This window comes from Falco punctatus (genome assembly GCF_963210335.1).
Source record: "Falco punctatus genome assembly, chromosome: 1".
Classification (NCBI taxonomy): Eukaryota; Metazoa; Chordata; class Aves; order Falconiformes; family Falconidae; genus Falco; species Falco punctatus.
The window spans coordinates 104,939,408-104,958,529 of record NC_137580.1 but is presented as its reverse complement, the minus strand read 5'-3'; the positions used below and the strand labels follow the sequence as shown (position 1 = coordinate 104,958,529).

The following is a 19,122-nucleotide window of genomic DNA, read 5'->3' as shown; positions in this document are numbered from 1 at the left end:
GCACATCCTAGTGACATTTATTTAGCTAACCAACAGACGGACAATCTTTCAGACACAGAGATAAATGCTCAGTAAATGCAGTTACAGAAACTACCTTCAAAGGTCGCTCACAACACACCAGGGACCAGGCTGCTTCAGGTTCTAGGGTTGTTATCTGTCCTTGCAGAAAGCCTGAGAGCAGTGGTGACACATCAAGCCAATAAATATCTTGCTTGACTACTATGCATTGAAGTATTTAGTGTCTAATCCTGATGGCTGGTGGTTCCAAGGCCTGGGACTGTGAAGCTGAATTTTCTGATCGGGGGAAAGCAGTCTGCTTTACTAAAACGAGCTTGAGAATCTCACTTCATTATTTCACATGCAACTAATATAACACTGGGGCAAATACACATACTCTCTGACCTGGAACTCCAGAGCAGACGCTTTCCATATCTGCAGAAATCCATCACTTGTTGCTACACAGAACCACAGTTTACTTCCCTCATATTTCTAGTTGGCAGATTTGTATTTTTCCAGCTAAACTCCGAGAAAGGAGTTGTGATTTCACTCTATGAAGTCCAACCTCAAAACACATGGTAGGATTTGTTTTAGAAATATTCCAGCAGGGAGGATAAATAATTGAGATAATGAACACGAGACTCTACCAGCATATCACATGGCACCCAGTCTGTCTCCACGATGTCTCGCTGTTACTGTCCTAGCACACCTCTCCCTTCCCACATGGTTAAAGCAATGCAACTGGAGGGAAAGAAAAGTCTAACATATCAAAGATGTGGCAGACTCCACATGTTGGCACAGAAGAAGTCACGTAGTCTGTGCCAGCAGTGACCCACTTAACCCTGACCCAAAGGTGGCTCCATCTGACCCATCTTTGACCAAAGGCTGAGCCAGCGCTGCAGTTTTGCAAACAGGCATCAGGCTCCAAGCCTGTGGCTTCCACTCTGGATACACTCCTACAACAAGCAACTTACAGCAGTGAACGACTGACTTCAGGTGCCTTGTGAACTTGGCATTCCTGCTTTGCTGGCCTCAAGCAGTGTTCGCATAATTTCATGATTAAATATTTGCACATTTCAGCTGCTCAAGGCTGAAAGCCCCACAAGTCTTCAAACTCTTCATTCCAATCGAGATAACAAGAAAGGCATGATAATGTCTTTATACCAAGGGGGCTCTAATGATTTCAGCACAGTGGCACTGAGGGGAGGGAAAAATAATAAACAGGTCAACTTTCACCACAGGGCCACAGGTCAGAGTTTTGTGCAAAATGGCAGAGAAACCTCTTGGCATCTCTGCCCCATTTCTCAGCTCCGACAGCCCACGCTCGTTTGTATACCCAGAGTCTCTGCAGAATATTAAAAGGGCTTTTGGTTTCCCTACAGCCAGATGCTCAGTAGATATAAATTGCACAGCTCAACTGAAGTCAAGGGATCAAGGCTCTGTCTCTCTTTTTCTTGATGGATTACTCCAAAATTCATATTTCAGAGGGGAGGTGGAGGAGGTGGTTTATAGCATATGAAAGGGGAGAGAATTCTGGAATCACAAAGCCTTTGTTTAAACAAATAAAATCTTTGCAGCCAGGTTTTTCAAGACCATATTTTGCCATTACAAGAAACTTCAACCTTGCAATGCAATGGGGCGTAGCACAGAGTCAGGCTGGGGGACATAAGAATCGCATTTTCAGCTCATGCTTCAACCTGCTTGGGACTCTAAACAACGCACTTTCCTCCTCCGAGTCTCACTTGCCTTTCATCCATTGTTAGCATAATGTTTCATCTGTAAAGGACCCAAGGTCAGGGGATGAAAAAGGACCAAGTGTTACATGTACACAGCGCAGTAAATTAGTATATTTGATTTCTGTGACACAGCCTGCCTGGCAGCTCTTCTCTCTCCATCTAATAAAGGCCACCACTCTCACTGCGCTTTTCGGAAAGGGACAAGCACAAAGAGGACAAACTGTTATCCCCAGGGTAAGGGGAGCAATACCAGAGCTGCCCCAAGGCCGTGCCATCAGCCCAGGTTTAGAGCACTGGGAACGCAACAGCAGCTCCACGGAACACAATGCAACAGCTTTAATCCTGCACCAGCAACTGCACCGTCAGGACTGCTCACAGCGGGTCTCAGGCACCACACCATCACGGTTTGGGGTGCGCTGTCTTACAAACTGAGAACACACAACTTGAGTCGATCCAGTTTGAAAAATAATTTGTCTTCCAAAGGAAGCAGGAGACCAGCACTTCTCAGTCTGCAGACACCTTTCTCCAGGACAAGTGCAGAGTAGTCTCTGAATAACTCTGGAAGGGCATGGGTGAAGTCAGCTAAATTAGTCCAGGCAACCATGTTTCTTTGCAAGGAGAAAAGGATGAAGCTCAAAACTCCCAAGGGAAGTAGGAAGCACAGCTAACTTCGGTCAACTTCATAAGCACCTGAGATGTTAAGCACCAGAGATGGTATATTTGGACACATTCAAGATAAACCACCAGCCCCCCGACACCTCCATCCGCTTGTTGCCACACACATACACGCAGTTCAGCCAGAAGAAAAAAAAAAACAACACAAAACCAGTAACACTTCCAGACTCTGGCACAGAAGAGATGTCAAGTCAAATTCCACCGCAGAAATATGAACACAGATCTCCTGTGCCTACCTAGGTGGCCCTCAGTAGGGGACAGCCAGCTCAGGCTTGCAACTCCACCCCTCTTTAATTTGTCTGATTTGACCCTTCCAGCCTTTTTACATGGATAGTGAGTTTCCCTAAGTAGTTTATGTTCTGGCCCTTTGCAAAAGCTTTCGCCAGTGCTTGTGAAGAATAGCAGGCCCAAGCCATAAATCACAGCCAACCTGGGATCTGTTTTTTCAACACATTTCCTCTAATGAGAGTCAGATGTTGGCTAGATAGACTTTATTAATTGTACTTGTTTAGAATCAGTCATGTCTGTAGCTCTGTAACAGGGTTTGAGCATGTGAAAGGCAAAGGGCTGACAGCAACTGTGGAGAGGAGGAACACTTGTGTCACCGGTAGCCTCTGGTCTGAAGAGCAAACAGGAATCAATGGTCTGGAGAGCCACGGGAGTGAAGGGCTCCTACCGGCATGTCGGGCGTCCTGGCCACAGCTCTGGTCCCAGCGAGCTGGAGCAAGAACTGTTTCTCTGTAAGGGGAAGCTCCCGGAGTGGTGTTTAATGTAGGATCATTAAGACTCAGCTGCAAGAGCCCCCCTGTTTACTGCTGTTCTATCTACTTGTTGTGTGCATTGCAAATTTTCACCTTTCAGCAATGACAGTGGCCAGGGAAGGGCCCCAGACTGGGCCAGGGTCTCTCAGAGCCACGATGCTGGGATAGACAGTCTGAGGCACCCAACCAAAAAACCAAGAGCTCATCGGCTCCCTCCTCTCCCCAGCATCTCAGCGGGTTCAGCTGCAGGGGGAATTTGTACACTTGCTAAATCACAAACACCGCATGCCCTGACCCAAGCGCGTGTAGGCTGGGCACACACAGGACACCACCACACCTCACAGCCTTGTACCTGCACTGCACGCTCCCTTCTGCTGCCACCACACAGGGACCACTGAGCAAGGCTGTGTCTCAACCGCGGGAAACGTGGAAGGAAGGAGGGAGAAAGAGCATCTTCCTTTTTGCCCCCTTTCTGGGTCAAACAGCTCCAGAAAACTGCAGGCTACTGGCTTTCAACATATGGTTCCTCCAACCCCAAGTTCAAAACCAGCACCGACAAAGCCCCATGACCTTTCTGCTCAGCATGACTGATAATTAAATCAGCATAATTAAAGTATCTCACAGCTAAGGGAACTGGAGGCTCAGAGAAATTTAAAGACTCTCTCACGGACCAAAAAGGGTTTGTTCTCTCCCACAGTTTTCACATCAGGATTTTGCAGGATGGCAAGCCTTATTTTCACCTGTAAATTGTGAGTCCTCAGGCTGCCTGTCAAGATGAAACAGAACACCTATAGAATATTTTTTGCCTTTTTACCATCATTACAGATAATTCACTACCTCTGCTAGGAGACCCCAGTCACTGCCAAAATTTCTCCATTTGTAACCTCTCCATCTTATATCTCTATTATAATAACCCTTACCCCTAATTTTACTGGCTATCTTTAAAAAGCAGCTCAAATTTCCTTTCTTATGAGAACTGCCATCTGATCTTTTTCTGCTTGTAAAATATTCATACTTCATTTTCATGTCTATCTTCTTCTACTTTCTTAAACAGGAAAAGGCTTTTTACCCCCTGCATAAGCAACAAATATTTTTCATTAACATGATAATCTCTGATTTTGAAGTGTTTGTAAAAAAATCCTGAGCAAAACTGTGAAAAGAAAGTTTACCAAAAAATGTACTTTTGGAGTAACAACTACTATTTGAGAACCCACATAAATTTGGTACATAGTGTCAAGTTGAAAAAAAATAAAATATGGGTGCAGTTCTTAAAATTTTTGCAATATTTGCTCTAGATGTTTTTTGTTAAACCATTTTCATAGTTTCTTAATGACATGTTTCAGTGTTAAGTTTTGAAATAGCATTTATTTCAAAACTGAAATGAACTAATTAAATAGTCTTAAGTGAAACTAAATGGTTCACTTTGGGTCAAATGAAATAATTTGGGTTGACCCAAAACCATATTTTAGTTATTACGTTGTGTCAAAACCTTAAAAATTTCCATTTCAGTTTCTCCCAAATCATTTTTCTTTCCAATTTTTTGGTTTGGCAAATGAACCCAAAAAATCCTCCATTATTCACTCAGGTCTATTCTTAAACAGCTCACATCACTCACATTGTTTTATTTAAAATTTCACACATGCACACTCCCACACCACTAACTAATTTTATACATAATTGCTCTCAGCCTGGGGATTTGTGCTCTTTCACAGTGCCAAAGATCTATTTTGCTGCTTAGGCCCATGCTCTGTTAGCACATGGAATTAGATCATGATCATTTATCCGCAGGCAACCATGAGCTGCAAGATCCCTGTTCAATCCATCTTTATTTGTCAGAGTAAGGTTTAGCAGGGAATGGCTGGATTTTGATGCGACACGTTTTGTTAGAAATGTATTATCAATTATTTTTAGAAACACCAAGGACATTCTACTAATGCAGTCCAGCATAGCTGCCTGAAGACTGAAATGACCCTGGTAATAAAGACTTTACTGATCCAGCATGAGTTTGTGAGAGCTGTGGCGCTGCTGAACTCAGTGCTCTGAAGCGATGCTGGTGGTAGCATGGTGCTCTGTACTTTTGATATTGCACAAAATTTTAATATTGGGGGGGGGGGGGGGGAAGCCTCCCATGGGCCCTTTACTCCCCTGCTTCACCACTATATCACTGCATGGCGGTCAAGCATGCGGTGCAAATAAAGACACATAGGTAGCATGCGCAATATGTACATACAAACCTCTCACAGCAAGACAGGGCTATGTGCGAGCTAGATTAAGAGTCCCCAGACTAAAAGGAGGGAGCCCCCATGCCTTCCTGCCAAGGAAGTGGAGGGCACAGAGCCCACAGGGGCTGACATCCTTCCCAGGGGAAAACACTCCTCCTACAGCTGGTCCAGTCCTTGCTGTGCCAAAATCCAGCATCTGTCACTCACCATCATTGAGCCAGACTCTCCATCACTCCCTGATCTACGACACAGAGTGATACTTCACGGGACCTGACCCCAGTCCAAGCATGCATGGGAACCCCACTATGCTTGAAAGTTCATCTCGAATTGTGACAGTCTCACATCCCTCACAGAAAAGGCTTTTTTTCCCTGCTGGGAGAAGCAATCAAGGGGAAAATCCAGTCAAAATATGGAGTAATGTAACACGAAATAAGGAAGCAGACAGGACAAAAGGAAATATTCGAATCAAGGCTCACCGTCAAGTCTGGAGGGACTCTTACAATATTGGTTCTGCACCTGCATATTACAGGTCAGAGAATCTCTCACAGTCTCGAGCCAAACAACGTGTGCTTAACTGGAGTATGTCTTTCAGAAAGACACTCTAGAGCCAGACAACCCAGGTTTCTTTAGTGAACTGCATCCAAAGTTAACCATTGTATAAAAAAATATGCATCTTGTTTCCAGTTTGGATTTCAGACATTAAATTCTACCCCTGCTTTAAAGTTTTATTACACTTCAGCCTGCAAGACACCTCCAGGGTTAGATGTCTCCTCTCTGCACAAAGTCCCTGCAACCCCTAAACGTGTTACATTTAGGATGCTCAGTCAAGCACTAGTGGCTCCTCATCCAGAACATTTAGCCCTGTCTTCCTTTCGCCAAGACAAAAAATTAGCTGAAAGACCCATAAGGAAAATAATTGCTTAAGCAACTGAAAAGGATGGTCTGAATTCAGAAGAATTTGGCTCCCCAAACATCAAAATACTATGTTTGCCCATGCTTCCTACACCACCTATGCTTTCTACAGCAAATGCACTGATTATGATTTTTAGTGGTATTACTACTACTGCTATTGCCAGGGCAGTTTTGCAAAGCTTTGATTTCCCACGTCAGCATTTCAGGCTCAGGTTCAACCCACCATGGTTTATTCTCCCCAGCTTCACTCCTCTGCAGGGCGCTCCACAGCCCCTGCTCAACACCTGTGGCTCTGCACAGGTTAATGACTGTCACTCAGGAGTGGGACGTGCAGTGAAACGGTTCAAGGCTACAAGATAGTCAGCATCTCAAGGACCATTTCTGCCCCTAATTCTGCTCATTACACTTTGCTGCCTTTAACAAAATCTCCCTGAGCTCTGCAGTGGTCCTTATCAATCTGAGCAGCAGAAAGAGGAGTCCCTTCCACATTTTGCAGCTGCGATTTTGTTCTCAGAAACATCCAGGGATGCCGGGGAGTCGGGAAACCCATCAAATCGCTCACATCATCTGGTCCCCATAATGTGATGAACAAGGTAACACTTGCATCAGATTAGTGGCTAGCACACAGCCATGCAAAGGACTTTTGGGTTTGTTTTGCTTTTGTTGTTTCCTTGTTAACTTCTGGGTAAAGAAAAATTAGCAAAGGATATATCCACTTAGGGTCAGCCAAGCACATTTAATTTTCAGTTTCAGATTTTTATCTCTTCATAATAGCTACACCAGCATTTTAGAATAGCTACAGCATTTTAGAATGAAAAAATCAGAAAAATCAAAATGTTTTCCAGAATTCCAACATCCTGTTATTTTAACCCAAAACTCACCAAATGCTTCCCAAACCTGAGGAGCCACTTAACGGGACTGAGCCCTTATTCACCATCTGCCTATTTGTGCTTTCTCTGGTTTACGTAGGGAGCACCATAGTGTAAGTGTCCCCTAAGAGACATCACGCTGGCGGTACTTTGAGGAGCTTCATTTTGATGTTCTAGCAGCCTCCACCTTGAAACTCTCCTTAAAAAAACACCTTAAATGGCAAATTTAGACCCATGAATGAAGGCCCAGCATCCGGGGAGATTTCTCCTGGAACATGGCAAGCATTGGGTAAGGCTGGGTGTCAGCCAATCTTCTCTCCCACGCCTGTCACCCCACGCACTCAGCCTCAATATTATGTTACTCTTACAGCTGTGGAGGATTTGACAATGAATTCTGACCCTCCCTCTGAGCACTGATGAGGAATGGGGAGAACAGCCAGCGAGTCCAACATGGACAAATGCAGAATGGTGCAATTTGTCTGCAATACACCAAGAAGGAACTGGATATCTCCAGAGACACCTTCATCCCCTCCCCCCCACCAACCCCGCACCTTCTTCTCACAACAGCTCAGCCCAAACCATCACAGCCCACAAATCCTTTAAACTTTGAGCATTGACTTAACACTGAACAGCTGCCAGGCACTCATTCGCTTGCAGCCACGAGAACAGCTTTCTTATCAATAAATGGGGATTCCTGTGTATGCAACACCCAGTAATGGCAATGAAAACTACTCAAATGCCTTTGCTTTGAGATTAGGATATGCCCAAAAGGTTGCAGGCAGCAAAAAAAAGTGCTCAGTCCAGCTACAGGCCAAGCAAGATGCACATTGAAAATAAACAATGGAACAGTCCCCTTCGAGAAGTGTGAGGACAGCCAACGTGGGGGATGCTATAAAAACATCGACATTTGCTATAAATTGTTGTGCTTCGAAACCCAAGACGCTACAGTTTTCCTCAATAGGAAATAACTGGGCTATCTCCAAAAACTGTTGGTAAATGAGGACTTCAATGGCGACAACTGCATCAGTACAAAAGCAATCTCCTATTTTAGCCCAATTAGTGCTGTGCTAAATCATCAGCCCGGGCCTTGCCTTTTGCAGTTGAAAGAGGCACATCTGTGAGGCTCTTCTGTTGCATGTGTTTTATATTATACTCTAGCACAATATGCACAAACTAATGCTATTCTACACTTACACAGCACCTCATCTGGAAATCTGAAAGCGATTTATGAATGGTGGGCATCTGTGACATTTTACAGATGGAAATTAAGGCACAGAGGGATTCAGTAATTAGCCCCAGACTTGCACAATGAGTCAGCTGCAGAGCAGAGCCCATTATTTGTTGTGTAGTAACATCTAGTGTCCAAACACACATGGAGACAAGTCTTTCCCCCAAAACAACTGTACAAGCATACCCTAAAATGCCACCCATGTCTGCGTTCAGACCAAGACTGCTGAGGAACAGTCAATGTAAACGCATACCCTAAAGCACCGTCCCCCATGGCAGACAGGTCCCTCCGTTCTTGTAATCCAAACGCCGGCCAGAAGAAGGGTTAATATGCTTGAAAGTTTGTCTGCTTTTTCCACATCAGTTGATCTAATAAAAAAGATTGATTCTCCCCACAAATCTGGCCTCACTTTAACAAATCATTTGATTTGACACAAAGGACTATATTCAGATACTTTAAATTCCACTTTAGTCCCTGAAACAAAGGTTTTTGATGGGCTGAGTACTTAGAAACAGCCAATAGGAAACACCAGGCAGAGACACCCACCTTGGGTAGGGTTGGAAGCGCCTGAGCGCAGCCAGAAGCATCTGCAGATCTCTCTGTGCTGTAGTGCTTATGAGCCTATGAGGAACGTCACAGTGTTACAGAAAACAGACAGCCTTTGCTATACTTTCTAGAAATACAGAAGCGACTCACGCTTCTGAAGCGCTTCCAATACATAAGCCTAATGCCGTACTACCTTCCCACCTTGCCCAAGACTGTGGGCCAGATGCCTGGAGTGACATTCCCAAGATGCTGGGATGCAGATCACCAAGGGGTAGAAAAAGCCTATGACAAAATTCAATCAATCCAGGCACTTGCATTAGAAAATTTTCAGTTTCTTTACCCTGAAAAGACAGAAAAGCATTTGCAGTCAGGTCTCTCTTGCAACTTAAAACAGACCTAATTTTTAGTTCTCCATTATGCCCTCTTGGTACTGCCTATATCAGAGTTACTGAACATTGCAGCTGGAAGGAGCTGATTTTACAGTGCTCCCGCCTTCAGGTCTACCTGTTCTTTACTTATCTGGCATGTTTCCTTCCAAAAGAGAGAAGAGCAAATCCTCATGCCGTGTGGCATACACCCTACGCTGCACAATTTTTTTCTATCTAGTCTCCAAGGAAGTTGTGGAATCCCTACTACGTGTTTCATTGTTCTTTTCAGAACAGTCTTCTCCCCCTCCCCAGACCTCAGACAGCAAGTCCCAGCCCCACCAGGAGCAAAACATCTCTGCCTTGCTGCTTCCAAAGCGTTTATCCTACCTCCTAAAAATCAGTGTATTGTTTGGAAGCTAAATGACTAAGAGCAAATCATACAAGGAAACATCTTCAAGCACAGGACAACTAGAGGAATCCTAGCCCAAATTGCTGACAAGGAGGATCCCTTGCACAGTGAAAAAAATCCCTACAAAACCCCTGCCAATATCCTCTAATGCCCATTCTCAGGTTAGCAGAACAACGGCATTAGTTAAGATTTTGCCTGGATAAAACCTTAAAGGTGCACAGAAGCGCGCAACAGAGTAAGCCACATTTTAAAATAATTCAGTATCTTGTCTCCTCAGAGGGCCGTGATGTACAGGGGGCAGGACTAATCCTGCCTTCTGTGGACACTGAACGGGGCATATGTTGAAGAGGGCATGGCCACCAAGGGAGAAACTGAAGCACAACGCGGGGAGGAACCAAGTAAACAAATCACCACTTATAAAAGACAAACCAGAAACGAGAGTGGCCTGTGTTGGGACCAATAACAAGGACTGCAGAAGATTTAGATGTAATTCCTGCTGACACAACACTTTCCCACGTGTCCTTGAACATGTCATTTAGTTCCTCTGCATGGCAATTCAAATATGAGGGTCAATACTAGGGCATGCCCAAGTAACGGAGAGGAGTAAGCAACAGCATCCCCAACTATGGAAGAGAATATGAAAGAGAATGAGGATAGAAACCAGAACTGAAGGATCCTTCTCTCCCACAAGGACCGGGACTGATTTCTCTGTTCACACATTGATTTTTTTTTTTTCCTCTGTTACAGTAAGAACTAAGAATTTCAAGGAAGGACCTGAAGTCATCATGCATTCCCAGTGCTCTCTGGTCTCCACAGTGAGTGCTGGGAATAGGTGTTGGGCATCTTCAGGTGCAGGGTCCCACCCAAGGGATGCAGTGCTGCAGATCTGAGGCAGGTCCTTCCCAGGCTGCCGTCTCTGCCCTGCCCCACTACTGCCCACTCCAGCTGTGCCTGGGACGAACAACTAATGCTATGCTGAACGACTGCGGTTAATGAGGAATCAGAAGCACGTTCCATAACATCCATGGGCAGAGCACACAAAGAGAGATGAACTACAGCTAGAGCGTGAAGCACGTCTCCGATAGAGGGTGGGGCAGAAAGACAGATGCTTATCCTAATTTAAGGCTTCACAGGAGCTTTTGGGCTAAGGGATGCTCATTTTTCTGCTGAGTGTGTGCTCAGCAAGGAGAGTAGAGAGGCAGATCAGCATGAGCTCTTCATGCCCTCGCATACCGCTGCTTTCACAGAACCGGCCCTTTGGAGTAACTCGTCTGCTCAGCATATGTGCTTCTTCAAAGATCCCACGATTTTCATCTTCCATAAAACCTGCACATGGCCATCAGGTACAAAGACTCCCATGTAAATTCCTGCTTCTTATTGATTAACCATCATTGGAGATATATGGTTGAGTTTAAAACCTTTTAAGTTGGGCTTTTGCACTGGCACCAGAGCACTTCCAAGCCATTTTACCATCAGTTTGGAGACATACAGTTCACGCACCAGCAAGCAACAAATAAGCTCTCATTTACTTTCAATCTTTAAAACCATTTCAGTTCTCAGGGGAGGCTGTTCAGAGACACCAGCACAAGTGTCACAGAAACACTTGGACATGAGATACCAGGCAGCGGCTGGCGAACCCCTCTCTTCACAGCAGAGCCTGCAATTGCAAACAAGGTCACAGCCACCTTCCCCCTGAGCGCTCAGCAGCACTCACCTTACCAAGCTGACCCCCTTTCTGGCTATCCTCAACATACCACCCCCCAAGACTGATGAGGAGCATGAGCAAGTCAGGGAAAACAGGGGAGTGAGTTTTAATTGCGAGGAGGAGAGCATGACAGGCACCCTGGGACAGACCCAAGGTCTGCGGAGCCTGGTGTCCCCTCTCAGACACCGACACCAGGCAAAAGCGAGGAAAGCGCAAGCAGGGTGGCCCTCCCAGGTGCTCCTCGGGTGCTGACTGGGCAATTCCCTGAACTTGAGAGGAGCAGGGCATTTCCAGCTCCCCTCTTCCTTGCCCTCCAGATACTTGAGGGAAACTGAGGCAAAGAGCAGGCAGAGACTCACAGACAAGCCCCCCTCCCCTACGCTTCCCCCCACAAGCAAAGGGCATCCCTGCTTGCCACGGCCCCCCACCCAGGAGTGCACCCCATTTTTCTCTTAGGCTCTGCTTTTCCGTGATGTTCGTGTTGCCCACTTACGGTCCCGGTTGGAAAAGTAACCATGCTGGCGGCCAGATGAACCTGCGGGGGGGAGACAAGGCAATTATCACTGGGAATGTGTCAAACCCTCGCCCTGCACAGCATTGGTTCAGCAGAGAAAAAGTTTACTCAGCTTGTGGAGCAAAACTTGGTAAGGAATGAAAGCGCCTTCGCTCTCCCCACTCGGCTCGTTTGCACTCTTGCCAGCACTTCCCCCCTTCCCACCCACAGCAAGACATGCATGCACAGACGGACACACTCGTGCTCTCAAAGTGCTGAAATAAGCCTGTAAAAGAGCCCCGTGCCTCTAGTGGAGATGATGCTTCCAAGAAATACAACCACAGAAAAACCTACTGAATGAAACAGGCTGAAGCAATCCATTCTGGTTGAATGTAAAAAGGGGCTTGGGGTCAGGTTTGGGGTTTTTTTTGGATAACGGCAGGCATTGCCTCAACTGCACGCTATGGGGAAAAAATGGTCCCAGGTTCAAGAAGGGAGAGCAGCTGCTGTCACTTTGGCTGAGCCGTGGGAAGAAGAACCCGGCACCTTCCCAGAGGCTGGTACCTATGCTGAAAGGCAAGTTTGTGACAATAAGAAGAGAAAGAATCAAGGTGAGAGGGGGGAAAGCCTTTAACAGTACAGGCACAGCAGCATCTCCTAATGTTTAGAAAACCAGAGTACACCTCAGAGGGGGTGTCTGCCCCCAGCAATGTCAGGGCCAGCTTGTGAGCTGAGCCGGTTACCTTGTCTCTAGAGATTTTTCTATCTCCATGTGTAAAACCAGAGACAACTACTCCAACTGCCTTGGTAAACCAGTCTGAGGTCTGCGAAGACCTAATTATTTAAGTCTGTGAACCACAAAGCACTTTCAGCTGGAAAGCACAATATATGAGCAAATCAGTATCTGTGTTTTCTTGCACAGAAGGGTAAAAAAAGGAAAAATGTTAAACAAATTGAAGAAATAATTGTTTTTGTACCAGAAAAATCCCACAGCACTGGAGGATAACGGTCATACTGCAGTGATGTGCATTAGTCATGATCAGCACACATAAAATCATCTTGAAGATACTAACTACAAACAACTGTTACAAGATTTTACAAGAGCGTGTTTGTTGTACCAGTGTCTCGAAACATCACATTAAAAACAAACAAACAAGATCAGATAATTGCTTTGAATGTGGTTTTTGTTAAGTTTGGGGTCCTAGATGGCTTTGTGCGTATGCCTAGAAAGCTGAACCACAGGCTTGCTTGTTGTCCTCCTACTCATCTTCGCTGGGAGGAACAGGAGATGTTGGTGCAATCACACCAGTGCAAATCTGGACAAGGCCTGCCTGGAGTCCCTTAAGACCCTCAAACACTCACTAAAACCTACACAGATTTCTTTGGAGGACTGATGCTTTAATATTCCTCCAGCTCTTCTGTGTCACCTCAAGGTTTAAAGCACACAAGCAGTGGTAGCGGGCCAAGTCCGGTCCCACGGTCACAGCGTTACATTCCTTCTAGACCTATCCATTGAGGGAAGTAAATAGAGACTTGGCTGCTGGTGTGACTCCCAGCAGCTGCTTCCATAACACTGGGCAAGCACGGGATGTGTGGACGAACAGAAAACTGCCCTGGATGAACACCAACCCTATCTTACTCCATTTTTCTTAAAGAAATTCTGTCCCAGAGGGACCTGCCCCCACACCCCTCACAGGATTGCCCATGTGAAGAATCTTTTCAGCTGGTTTAATCCAAAATTTGAAGTTCAAATGATGCTTATTCGGCAAGGATGGGATAAATCAGGTCAGGGACCCAAGGGCACGTTCCCATAAACTCCCACCATGGCTTTGCTCAAATGAGCAACCACATCACGTGCTACACCACTTGCAGTGCTTCTAGTCCTACCAACTCGAAGTAGAGGGAGCTGGACGACACTGCTTTCTGCTAGAAAACGCCATACGGAGAAGGTGATGGCCATGCCGCAGCCTCTCCTGCCAGTGTTACCAGTGCCAGCAGGGTCCAAGCTACGTCAGCATGTACTGCAACCTCATCCCTGGCTGCACAGGAGAGAGCACGCAAGTGGGGACCTGGGACACATCCTAAGCCAGGGCAGCAGCCTGGCTGGATCAAAGCATTACTATAAGCACAAAGATAGAAAATACAGTACTTATTGAAACTTTCCTGTTGCATGGCCAGGACCAGTTTTGCTCCTATGTGAGCAGCAGCTGCAACCTCCAAACAAAGTCAGCAGGACCCACACAGGGGAGTCTTGGCCTCCCACCGACACCTCTCTCCAGATAGTCCCACTCCTGATCCTTTCAAATGCGATGGGTCTCTAACTCTTTTACTTCTTATTATACATCTGTCTTAAGCCATAGTAGTGCCCTGCTTCACAGAAGACAAGTCAAAACCACTCCACTCCCTGCCTCTGCTACAGCAGACACACGATGGCAAGTGAGGATTGGGATGCAGCTCTAGTACCTTCCCCACCTGCCCAGGACAGCCAGCTAGGGGAGCTCCTATCCTTCACCTTCTGAGATGAGGCAGAGCAAAGCTCAATTATCCAGGTCAGCTGCTAAAGAAAGCATCACAAGCAGGTCTCAAAGAGCCTAGAAATTAAGTTGTCTCGGACTGCAGCAGCTGCCCTCCATGTCAGGGAAGGGCACATCAAATGCAAGAGGAGCGCAGAGAAGCAAGAGCTGAGCTACACTTTTTAAAACCCTAAGGCCAAGTCTGGCCAACCTGAGGTCCCAAAGCAATATGTGACAGAAAATTAAAGCCAAGTCAAGCCCCCAGACAAGATGCTGGAGGGCTACAAGGCCACACAGCACGTGTCTTGTACACTCACAGCTGAAGCACTTACGTGGGGAGTTCTCCTGAAACATCCTCTTTTAACTGAGATTGTCACTGCAGCCAGAACCCCAAAGAGCTGCGTCGATGCAGCACGCCGTTCTGTCACTGAACTCTATGCAAGAGGAGAACTGATGTGGAAGAAAATTAATCTAATCTTTCAGTGCCTTACCAGGTTTGAGGACTTAACAGAAGAGCAACCAAGTGCATCCTGCGAGAGATTTCTGGGAATGAGTGGTCACAGAAAATGGGTATGAGATATAAGTCACAGACAGTGCAACAAGCCACTCTGGTGCCAAAAGCCTTCCATCACTACAGAGCATTCAAGCTAACTGCAAGCCATAACAAAATTCTCAGAACCACTTAGTTTTGCACTATTAACTAAACAATATAATAACCACTATGCAATAAATTTTCTTTCATCATTCCACCATTAACAGCAACTACAAAGCACCAAGTTCTGCTTCTACTTTGAGGAGCAGATAAAGATTCCAGTTTAGTCCTTTCCAGTTAAAATGAGATAAATGTTTTATGCCTTCTGCAAGAACTGCAGAGTCAACAGAAATACCAAGGGCCAAACCCAGAGGGATCCCGTTATTAACTCAAGCTCCATCTAGAGTTAAACAGCATCCACACTGTGGCATAGGAAGCTTCTCCCTTTGCACAACAGTGCCAGGTCAAGATCAATGACATCAAAAAAATGTTTACAAGCCTTTTTCTGTAACAGCAACAAGAAAGAAAAAAACTAAATCACAAGAATTGCAAAAGAAAGGCCAGTCAAAGGTAGAAATTTATTCCACAGCCCTGCGCAGGGAATCCACTTCTGGACAGCTGCCTAAAACTCAGCATCCGCCTTCTGCTGGCTCAACCCCCACTGCTCTTGGCAGGTGAGATAGAAAATTGGTTATAAAATGAGCCCTATATTTTATAAGTTTCATAAACATTTTTTTTTATAAAAAAAACTAGAATATGAGGTATTCTCAGAGATCCTGTGCCAGAGAGTAATGTGGTCTAACTTGGAAACAGAGTTACCACCTGTTCATGGCACTACTCTTTTAATCTTCATTTCTGTTTTATGAGCTGACCAACACTATTTTATTAGCTGACAATTAGTTTAGGTTGATTTAATTAAACAAAATTGATTACACTCCCTCTTTCTTCCAGGGAAAATTTTCTGCAGGACCAGAGGTTTGAACAAGTCAGAGCCTGTATCAATACACCTATATTCCAGATCTTTTTGTCAAAAACGTTAACATGACAATTCAGGTGTGCAAGTGGACACAGAGATGTTCTAGGTACGTGTTAAAAACAAAAGGCAGGCTCTGGCTTTCTGTAGAAGCAGAGGTGGCAGTTTGATATCAGGTAGCACTACTACTTAAGCTTAACTGGTTTAGGAAGTTGCCACCGTTGTTTTTAGAATGAGCATGTCTGCACCTCACAGATGGACAGTATACCAGATCGGAGAGAGGTGGAAAACAACCTAATCTGAAAAAACGAACTTCTTATTTCTCAGGGAGATCAATTCCTTAAACCATGTGGCTGCAGAAATGCTTGAGTCAGTGGAACAGAAAGGGCAGTGCAGGGGTGGGATGAGCAGCAGGCATGGCAAAGGGGTAAATTGTAACGGCCACTGGAACATGGCTCATTTAGCTCAATGCAAAGGCGAACACATGGACGTTTTCTGCACGGCACTCTTAAGAGTTAGCACTTGATCTAGAGTTTGAAGTTGATGAAAAAATCTGTTGACGTCAACAGGCCCACAGGTGGTCATCTGCATCTTGAACAGATGCCTCTAAAATAGCTGTTGCACACCAGGTTTCCTGCAGGTGTTTGCTCTCCTGCGAGCACATACACTCCTGCATCAGCGTTCAGCTTAAAGTACCATGTGTCTGCAAAATCCTGGTCTACAGTGAAGACGACAGCATAGGGTAGAGATCTTAGCTGTAACACATCTTTGGATTTGTCTTTGTTGTTGCAGCTGTTTTATTCTTCTCCCCGCCCCCCCCCCCGCCCCCCCCCAATTTTATTATTATTTTTTTTTACTTTTGTAGAGCTATATCAGAAAGTCCTGATAGGGCAAACATCTCAAGTTAGCACACATTATATGTTACATACACAGGTAGGTGCTTTAACTGTTAAAGCATTAGTCAGACTGAGAAAAGATAGCATTCATCCAGACTGGTTGTCTAGATATTTGTGTTTGGCTCATTTTAAAGATTCAAAGCAATAACTGACCAAGATCAGCAGCATGAATAGCCTTTTGAGCACCAGCCCCTACTAGGCTAAGCTTCATCACATTCAAGGATGAACTTTCTCATGTCACAATTTTACAAGTCCCGTTTTGCAACAAGACAGAACCCAGCAGTTAACTGTATCTGCAGAGCCTGCAGCAGAGGTTGTGACAACAACTCAGCCCTGGAGGCTGAATAAAAATGGCTGTAACAGTAGTAGACATTTGGGTGCAGTTAAGTATAGACAACGCTGTAGTCAAATGGCTATTCTATAAGATATATGTTGCCTTTGACACTTAGAGAGCCTTGAAAAGTGAACCACCACCATTAGTTATAACTCCCTGGCAGCAAAAGCTCTAATAATTCTGACTAATTGTCATGGAAAGTTACCCTGATTGCAAATTTGATAGTTGTAAAAATCCAATTTTGGAATTCCAAACAGGCCAGGAACATAATTAGGATCTACATTTTAACACCCTCTTGATCAATGGTGGGGTAAGGGAGACCCTTCCAAGAGCTTTGTTTTGAAATGAATGGCGCCATATTGATGAAACAACTTGGACACAAACCAGAAATTAAATTGAAAGTTTAAACAATGCAGCTGTATTTTATCATCCTGTATTGTCAAGCTTTAACGAAAATAGCTCCTAAACAGAGCCACATGTTATGCCTGTTGCCCAAAAACTGAAGGTGAATTTTAAAACCCTTTCCTAAACTGCAGGATGCCAAGATTTTCCAGCTAGAAGTTATTATTAGGACACAACAGTATTTCATATAAGTCTTGACAACGGGTTTGTATGGTTTCTGTAAAAGCAACTTCATTTTTTAAATCAGAGATGGCTTAGATGAGTGACGCTTCAAAAAAAAAAAATAGAACCTCTGTTGTGTACTTCTTCTTGTTCCATATACATATGGTACCAGCAAAAATAAAATCTCATTATAATCAGTGGAACAATCAATACAGGGAGTATAAGCAGGATTCCTCCCTCATCCTATGTATCACTAATGAACATTGTTGGCTGCCTTCTAATCTCAGGACCTGGAGACAAATCTAATAGGGGTATATCGTGTGTTTCAGTGTCGCTGAGAAAACTGTAGTCAACTTTTACTTTGAGAGTTATCTCTTACCTTTGAGGATTAAAATATGATGAAAAAAACTCTTGCTAGCTGCAGTACTCTGAGAACCAGATCTTTGATAATTCTAGCAAATTGGTCAAGATACAGGAGACAGGAAATGTATAACAAGACTTAGTCTTTTTAATATCCAAGGATGGATTTGCACAGCTGGAAAATTAGGGGAAAAAAAGCTCTGGTTTTTGGCTTGTGAGCTGTTCAAATAGCCTAGAGGATTTTAGGGGGTGCAACTCATACAAATTAAATGGGATTCTACCACATTTATTTACTGGAGCACAGTATTTAAGATTGCAAGATTCAATTCCATGTTGAGTAAAAATTTGCTGAAAACTGAATAGCATTTTAAGTTCTACCAGCCTTCCCCATAAAAGTTTGTGTTCAGTCTCAGTTTTGAATACCCGCAATCCCAGAAAACAAGACAGAAAAAAGCTCCAGGATCATAACCCTCCAGCTGAATAGGTTCAATGGCTCAACCCGCACATATGCTGGAAGAATGAGGTATTTTAATTGGATCTATCAGGAAGCTTGCAGAGGGATGCATGCTACTTTCATCTTAGTCCACCGGATGAAGGAAGGGAGATGAGATATAAAGAGATAAAAAAGCTGAGCATAAAGAGGTCCACGCGATGCCTCCCAGCCTCCTTCGCACTGGATAAACACGTCTGTCAGATCCTGAGGTCAGGCTAAACCCACCAACAACGGCGGTCTGTAAGTCTGAGTATCTTTTATGTTCCTGTGCAACACGGGCTTTCCGACAGCAGAAGAAACAACTTCATTGGATAGCTTCCATGGAGTGTCACCCATCACCCGTTTCACTCGCATGCTCCCACACACAAGCCGCTCTTGCTAGGAGTTGGACACCGTATGCCTAGCAGTACGACAGCACGGAAAATACAGGCTGATAGGAAGGGCTATGAGCAGGCTGTTACCCTGAGATTACAAGCAGGTGACCCCGTCAGCAGCTCGTTGCACTCACATTGGCAGACTAGGCTACGCACAGTGCT

General features: G+C 44.9%; 1 protein-coding gene across 4 annotated transcripts in view; it reads right to left on the bottom strand.

The window, feature by feature from the left end:
* The window catches only part of COL26A1 (collagen type XXVI alpha 1 chain), a 191,930-nt gene that overhangs the window by 47,337 nt on the left and 125,471 nt on the right, over window positions 1-19,122 (bottom strand). For 3 of the 4 annotated variants that reach the window (XM_080365411.1, XM_080365412.1, XM_080365414.1), the window contains exon 5: window positions 11,922-11,963. The exons of the other annotated variant lie outside the window; for it this stretch is intronic. In XM_080365411.1, the coding sequence (XP_080221537.1) occupies window positions 11,922-11,963 (42 nt within the window). The remainder of the gene's footprint in view (window positions 1-11,921; window positions 11,964-19,122) is intronic. 4 annotated transcript variants of the gene reach the window in all.